General features: G+C 41.5%; 1 protein-coding gene across 1 annotated transcript in view; it reads right to left on the bottom strand.

The window, feature by feature from the left end:
* Positions 1-2,212: 2,212 nt before the first annotated feature.
* Plac8l1 (PLAC8-like 1) overlaps positions 2,213-8,599 on the bottom strand; it is a 29,382-nt gene continuing 22,995 nt past the window's right edge. The window contains exons 3-4 of the mRNA XM_013025532.1: positions 4,254-4,390; positions 2,213-2,390 (exon numbers count right to left, since the gene is read on the bottom strand). Coding sequence (XP_012880986.1) covers positions 2,250-2,390; positions 4,254-4,390 — 278 coding nt within the window. The 3' untranslated portion in view covers positions 2,213-2,249. The remainder of the gene's footprint in view (positions 2,391-4,253; positions 4,391-8,599) is intronic.

The raw sequence follows: 8,599 nt of genomic DNA, 5'->3' as shown, positions 1-8,599 counted from the left end.
TTTGAGCCAAATCAAAATAGATGAAGGTCAATGGCTTATGTGTTTCACTGGCATGTGGTGCTCAATCCAGGAGCTAATTAAAATTGATTATCTCCTGTACCATCACTGATATTTTAGGGAAAATGCACACTTTTTTCTTTTTAATTATCTTTAAGTAGTTGTACAAACAAGTTGCCATTTAACAAAGTTTATGAATACAATTACCTTGATCAGTGTTAGCCCTTCCAAAACCCTCATCCCTCCCTTACCCAATCCTCCTCTCACTCTTCTAAATTTTGTGGGATATACATTGTATTCTTGACTGTAGTCTTGCACTTCTCCTCTTCATTTGTCTAACCTCTTTCCCCTTGATGGCTCCACCCTTTCGAGTACACACTTCATAGTGTTTATTTTACCAATTTTGATTTTGCCTTTATAAGGAATTACACAATCTGAGATCACTCTTGAATGTAACATATTTCAGCTAATACATTTATATATATGTTCATACTACCCAACGTATTTACTTATAAATTTATAAGCTAAATGCATTTTCACATGGAAAAGAAAACATAGAATTTCAATAGACACATGAAGAAATGCTCAACTTCTCTAGCCATAAAAGAAATGCAAATCAAAACAGCATTGAGATTCCACCTCACCCCAGTTAGAATGGCTATAATCAAGAGCTCTAATAACAACAGATGCTGGAGGGAATGTGGCCAGAAGGGAACACTACTACATTGTTGGTGGGAGTGTAAACTTGTTCAGCCACTTTGGAAAGCAGTATGGAGGTTCCTCAAAAGACTCCACATAGAGCTCCCCTATGACCCCACTTTTGGGCATTTACCCAAATGACTACAAAATAAGGCCATCCTAAAGCTACCAGCACTATTATGTTTATTGCAACATTATTTACCATAGCTAAGATATGGAACCAACCCAGATGCCACTCGGTAGATTAATGGATCAAGAAAATATGATATATATATATATATATATATGTATATATATAATGAAATTCTATGCCTCCATCAGAAAGAATGACATCGCCCCATTCGTTAGGAAATGGACTTATAAAAAATTATATTAAGTGAAGTAAGCCAGACCCAAAGAAATATATAGGTCCCATGGATTCCCTTATTTGCAATAACTAGTATATGTTTAGGGTAATCATACCAGACAAGCAGAAAAGGTCAAAGCTATGTACATATGACCATCTAAGATGATGCTAAGCAAAATGAACTCCAAGATCAGGACACAAGAGGTTTTATCTTCTTGCTGTTGTTTTTAATATACTTATGATATACTATGTGGTTTTTTTGTTTCTTTTGTATGTTCTTCCCCCCTGGTATAACTCCTGTTTTCACTGTATTTGATTCCTGTGCCCTACATCTTGTATATACATTTTTCTAATTTGGGGAGAGGAAGGTAAATAACAAAATGCTGAAATAAGGATTCAAGTTGACCCACTGTAACAATGAGATGTACAAAACACTGTTGAAAACGAATTTTACAACTTAGGGCGGGGGGGGAGGGAGGAGTTGGGGAGGTGGGAAATGAAGGAATGGTAGGGGAAAAACAAAGGAGGGGGTAACAATGCTCAATAGGAAATGTACTCATTACCTTACTCATGTAACTGTAATCCCTCTGTACAGTATTTATACAATAAAAATAAACATTTAAAAAAAGAAAGTAAGTTGGCTTGATCCAAAAAAGCCAGGTAACAGTTCATTCAGTCTCCAGATACACTTCTGAATGGATAGCAATAGGAAGCTGGGAGGGTGGGCAGGAACTGATCTCTAGAACACACTTTGGTTTTTAGGGTTTTGTTGTTGTTGTTGTCATCGTCAGTCCTAGGTGCTTGGGTGCTTTCCCTGAGCTTTTTTGCTCAAGGCTAGTGCTCTACTACTTGAGCCACAGATCTACTTACAGCTTTTTGGTGATTAACTGCACATAAGCGTCCCATGGACTGCTCTTCCCAGGCTGGTTTTGAACCATGGTCTTCAGATTGCAACCAAATGAGTAACTAGGATTACAGGTAAGAACCTAACTAGACTACTGCACTGGAATAGCAAATTCAAACTATTTACTCAAGTTTTCATCAGGAAATATGCAAAGAAAGAACAACAACAGAGACAGTCATGGAAGATACCATTTATTTTCTAGTATCTCAGTGAAAATTCAAGAAAAAGAATCTACAGAAAGGGATTAACAGGAGGGTGGGGGAGGATAGGGAAGGAGTAAGGGAAAGGAGTTATTTTGTTCTATCAGACCAGGGTGTCCTTGGTTGAAGGGACTTCACAGATTTCATAGAGTTGAGAGGTTCTCATCTTGAGTTCCCGGGCCACCTGGCAGATGGAAAAAGGCCAACAGCAGTACACTGCCAGCCAATCCTCACACAATGTGCCCTAGGGCAAAATGAGGGTCTCTGTTCTGTGGAAATTCCCCAGGTTCATTACCATTAATGTTACCTACTGGCCCCTCCCACCCACAGCTTTCAAGATCCACCAACCCCTTAAGCCAACAGGAAGGACACTGCATGGCCCACATGCCAGATGCTCAGTGGCTGTTCATAGCCTGCAGTTCAGAGCTTTGTCCCCTACAACCCTTGACATAGGCCTCTTATTTGAAACTACTTATTTATCTGTTAATATCTGGCTATTTGTTGCTGTTTTCTCCAAGGGTAGACTTACTATTTGTAATTATCAAATTGATTTTTTTCAGAGTATGTAATAAGTTCAATGGCCCCAAATTCCCACAGTAAACAGTGATAAGGGAGGCGCGGGTGTTGGTGGCTCACACCTGTAATCCTCTACTCCAGGCTGAGATCTGAGCATTATGGTTCAAACCTATCCCAGGCATGAGACTCTAATCTCTAAATAACCACCAAAAAGCTAGAAGTAGAGGTGTGGTTCAAGTGATAGAGTGACAGCCTAGAGTGGGAAAACTGAGAGTCAACATCAGGCCTTGAGTTGAAGCCCTACTACTGGTACAAATAATTTTTTAAAAGGACTGGGAAGGTAGCTCAGTAGTAGAGTGCTTGTGTCATATGCATGAGGCCCTGGGTTCGATTCCTCAGCACCACATAAGCAGAAAAAGCTGGAAGTGGTGCTGTGGCTCAAGTGGTCGAACACTAGCCTTGGGCTGAAGAGCTGAGGGACAGCACCCAGGCCTAGAGTTCAGGCCCCACAACCGACCAAAAAAAAAGAGGGGGACAGGGAAATAAAAAGTAAATCCCTTCTAGTTAGCTGTCTGAAATTAGCAGTTTCAGAGAGAGAAAGAGAGAGAGAGAGAGAGAGAGTGTGTGTGTGTGTGTGTGTGTGTGTGTGTGTGTACCAGTTCTGGGGCTTGAACTCAGGGCCTGCATGCTCTTGAGCTTTTTTGTTCAAGGCTTGTGTTCTATCACTTTAGCCACACTTCCACTTTCAGCTTTTTGGTAGTTAATTGAAAATAAGAGTCTCATGGACTTTCCTGTCCAGGATGACTTTGAACTATGATCCTCAGATCTCAGTCTCCTGAGTAGCTAGAATTATAGGAGTGAGCCACCAGCGCCTTGCTTGGAATTAGCACTTTCTTGTATGTACTTCCAGAAAATGCAGTCTACATAATTATATACAATTATAACCTTTTTACGTGAATAGTTGCATGTTTCTAAGCCTTGGGGTTTTTTTAACCTAAAAATATATTGTAGGCACCATTCCATGGAACACCTAAAGGAATTACTTTCTAAAACCGAATCACATCCTGATATGTGTCATCTATTTCTCCCTAACCTCTTTAGGAACTTCGGTCTCTGCTGGTCTGGAAATTGACTCTCTGGCTCTTCAAAAGGCTCCAGAGAACCCCCAAAGTGAATTCTGCATGTCATCTAGGCTATACCTCCCAAGTGTATCCTTCAAACTTGATTCCATCTGTCATCCTCTCCTGAAGCAGGAGGAGACAGTGTGGTTTTATTTTTGTAGATGGCAGGGCATGTGTGTTAGCGTAGAGAGGAGGACTAAGCAATCATGTCTACATCCTCCTGTTGCTGTTCATCAAAGCACAACCCAGAGAACACAGCTGAGCCAATGAACTGATCCAGCCACTGACCTACAATCTGCATTGTCATTTTCCCCAGGAGTTCCCCTTCCCAAACTGTATCTTAGTTAACTTACCCTTCCTAGTGAAGAATGAAATAGGAATTGTCTTTCAGAGGGGAGTCACTGCTTGTGGGGAGATCACAGACCTGCGAGGTATCCAGATTCTCATGTAGGTACCCCAAATGCACTCACCTGGATTTTATGTCTCTCTCTGGTGCCAGTTCTCAGTGCCAAGGCAGACCCAGGTAACAGTGGCCAACAAAGACACTCTCCATAATGCCTGGCGATGTCACACTCAAGACACATGGGACAAAACAGACCACAGAAACCTGTCAATACCACATAACAGAAAGCCAGGGTTCTTAGATGGGCAGGGAGCAACATCTGGTCTTAAATAGCTTTTACATCTCTAGCTCATCAATGCAATGCTGAACATTGCCTGAATGCAGTCAGGAACTGGGAATGAAAGTCTGTGCTGAAACTTGTCCTAAGTGAGCCACATCAGAATTGTGTTCTTTTGTAAACCACCGGTAACGCTGAAGCTGAAGTTAGTATTGGTGAAAAATAATTGTTCTTTGTGTCCAAAGTATTAAATAATTTTTGAATCACAACTGTTGCTTCCATCACATTCATCTATCTCACATCAATATTTCAAATGGACACAGTACAGAGGATATCCTTGGATAACAGTCATGTTTTTGTATCAATATGATTGAATACTTTTTGTTAGTACTAATTCTGCTTCCTATCAGGGCTTTCTGTTATTTCTCAGTCCAGAAGTTTATTTCATTTTTTGTGAGTTTCATGGAGCCACTGGCATGTGTCAGCTTTAATCTGCAAACCACGAAGCACTTGGTTCCTCAAATGTCAACTGGACACAACTTGTCACTGTTAGTTCATCTTCAGCGATTAAAATAGTTTCTTACACATGCAGCATGAACCTTCCAACACAGAGATTCTATCCCAAATATGTTATGGGTCACAGACTCTTTTGAGAATATGGTGATAGTTACAAATTTGCTTTCAGAGGACAGGAAAAATGCAAGCACATGGGCACAAAAAATTGTGCATTTCAATTTCATGGAGTTCATGAACTCATTGAAAACTATTAGAAGAACACAGGTTAAGAACCCCTGATATACAGTTAAGATGTTATGTCAGGAGTCAGTGGCTCATGCCAGTTATCCTAACTCCTCAGGAGGCTGATATTCTGAAAAGTGAGACCAAAAGCCAGAAGTAGAGCTGTGGAAAAGTGCTAGACTTGAGCAAAAAGCTCAGGGATAGCACCCAGGCCCTAAGTTCAAGCCACAGGACAGGTACATACATGAATAAAAATACTATATTATGCCAGGTGCTGGTGGCTCATGCCGATAATTCTAACGACTCAGGAGGCTGAGATCTGAGGAGAGTGGTTCAAATCGAGACCAAGAAGGAAAGTCTGTGAGACAATTATCTCCAATTAATCACCAAAACTCCTGAAGTGGCATTGTGGCTCAAATGGTCGAGCCTTTGCTTGAGCTGAAGAGCCTAGGGACAGCACCCAGGCCTAGAGTTCAAGCTCCACAACTGACAAAAAAAAAAAAGTCTTAAATATTCAGTTTGGATGCGTTTCTACAACCATATTCAAAAGCAAGTAACCAAAATAGAAAGCCATTGGCCTCACCCACATGCCTTGGGCACATTTAATCAGTCCCAATTCTCCCAATACTGAGGCCTGAGGCGTTCCGGGAAGATGGCGGAGGAGAAGCTGGAGTCTAAACAACTCTCACATAGAAAGCAGTTTTAGAGTTCCAGTGAACAGTCCTAAGCCAGAGAATCACACCAAGTGTGCCATCACAGGACAGAGAGTTAGGCCAGAGAGGGAAAATCCAGGAAAGGAGACAGATCTGAGCACTTGCCAGAAGCCATGGCTGCGGGGGCGCGCAGCCACCATACCTGCAACACACAGAGTCTGTGCAGAAGGAGCCAGATGCGGCACGCGAGCAGATTCTACTCAACACCAGCAAGAACTGACAAGGAGCAGACATCTTCATCCTGCAGTTCGCAGACCAGAGGGCCCAGGAACCCAATACTCCATATTCCTGAGGGATCCACTGTTCTGAATTCTGTTCCCATAGATGAATTTCATCCTTTCTTAGACTTCAAATATATGGAGGTATGGTGGCTATGGCCGCTGCTGCCGCGGCTGCCATGGCTGCTGGCAAGTGCTCAGATCTGTCTCCTTTCCTGGATTTTCTCTCTCTGGCCTAACTCTCTGTCCTGTGATGGCACACTTGGTGTGATTCTCTGGCTTAGGACTGTTCACTGGAACTCTAAAACTGCTTTCTATGTTTACTTCTGTATCTGGTTTCTTTTGTTCAGCATGTACATATACCTTGTTAAATGTCCCTTGTTATGTGACATCTGTAGTTTGTTTTTGTTTTGTTTTGTTGCCCCCCCATTTTGATATGTGGTCTCTTTATGTAACCTAAGCTGGCCTGGATCTTCTGTCTTTGCCTCCTGAATAGCTAGGATTACACTTGTAACCATGCCTACCTTCATCTAGAAGTCTTTATATGGACGTATGCTTTCATTTTACTTTTGTGAATTCCTGAGTGTGGAACTGCCAGGCCACAAAGCAGATACATATTTAACTTTCCAAGAAATGGCAAACAGTTCTCCAAAGTATTTGTAGCATTTCACCATAGTCTTTCAGGGTACCAAACACAAAGGTTCTTTTGCCTTAACACCAGCACACTAGAAGAACTTCCTATCTCTACTCACTCCTCCTTTCCCCAGCTGTGAGCTGTGAAGTTCTCTCCCAAACACAGTGGCCAAGAATCACAGTGAGGAATGTTGCAGGATATTGGAGTTTTTCTCCTTCATCTAGTGGGTGAAGTAGTACTTATGCAGAAAAGTCATATGGGCTGAGGGAAAGGAAGGAACAGCCTAGATTGAAAGAGCAGGACATCTGTTTCATCCACTCAAGACTGTCAAGATTATCACAGTATCATCTACTGTGGATATCACATGGCCCAAAGCCATGTTCAGCTTTAAGAAAATCTACATTTAAAAAAATTCTGGGGAGATCAGGAGGCCCAGCCCAGTGCTGACAACTACTATGAAGAGCTTAAAGAGCAGAAAATAATCCAGTAATTTCACAGCAGTAAGAAGTGGTCACAGTGTACACAACTTTGAATTAGAGGAATTTGAAAGTAATGGCACACCTGTAATCCTGGCTACTAAGGAGGCTAAGATTTAAGAATGGAGATTTGAAGTCGGCCCAGGCATAAAAGTCTGTGAGACTCTGATCTCCAACTAACCAGCAAAAAGCTATAAGTGGAGGTGTGATTCGAGTGGTAGAGCAAAAAAGCTAAGGGACAATGATCAGGCCCTGAGTTCAAGCCCTGAGGCTAGTATGCATACACACACACACACACACACACACACACACACACACATCACACTTGATGTATGGTTTACCAAAGAGTGTAAATCTCAGCAAATGGATATGGATCACAAATGCATAATGATAAAGTTGACGATCTAAGTGACTAACAAATGTGTTTGCACAATCTCCTCATCTGCAGCTCCTTAACTGGTAGAGAGGAACAGTCAGCACACGTGGTAAGCACATAGTAATGAAGCTGTTTGTGTAAAGCAGCTTTGGAGCTTCTGTGCCATATCACTGTGAGTCACAGGCTGTTAGTCTTATTTTCTATCCTTTTTTTCATTCAACCATGTTATCTAAGCACTCTTTCAGAGGTACTGAAACACGTCTAAATACAATCAGTTTGAAATAGAAGTCAGCTGTAAATTAGAAAAAAAATAATGAAAACCAATAATGTTAAAGAGGTGACATGGATCAAGATGCACTGTATTCATAAACTGCCTTGGTGAATGGCAACTCCTTTGTACAAGTACTTAAAGATAATAAAAATATTCAAAAATAATAATGAAGATGAAGCTTTTATTCTATAATAGCTAATAATGTTTTCAGAATTCACTATGTGCCAATCCATGCTGAAAATATTTTGCACATAATAACTCATTTAATTTCTGCAACAATCCCATAAAATAGGCACACCTGTCATTCCCATTTTACAAGAGAGAAAACTGATCTCTAGAAGACCTAAGTAATTTGCCCAAGTTCATATCATTCTGAGTGAGGGGTAGAAGCTAGAGTTGATCTCAAAAAGTCTGGTCCCAAAAGCTTAATGCTATATTCTCATGTGTTATGGATTCATCTACTTTACCACAGTGATAGTGGGCTTCTGTGCACCAGGATAGCATCCCATGATCACTACTTTACAATGTGTTTGTTTCCCTGTAGGACATTCTGCAACTATGCGGGTTTTTTTGTTTTTCTTTTGGGGGGTCCGGTCGTGGGGCCTGAACTCTGGGCCTGGGCGCTGTCTCTCAGCTCTTCAGCTCAAGGCTAGCGCTCTACCACTTGAGCCAGAGCGCCACTTCCGGCTTTTTTCTTTTTGCTTATGTGGTGCTGAGGAATCGAACCCAGGGCCTCAGGCATGCAAGGCAAGCGCTCTACCACTGAGCCA

The sequence above is a fragment of the Dipodomys ordii genome, unplaced genomic scaffold (assembly GCF_000151885.1).
Source record: "Dipodomys ordii isolate 6190 unplaced genomic scaffold, Dord_2.0 Scaffold85, whole genome shotgun sequence".
NCBI classification, from domain to species: Eukaryota; Metazoa; Chordata; class Mammalia; order Rodentia; family Heteromyidae; genus Dipodomys; species Dipodomys ordii.
The sequence above is the reverse complement of the archived record's forward strand: the minus strand, read 5'-3'. Positions and strand labels throughout refer to the sequence as shown.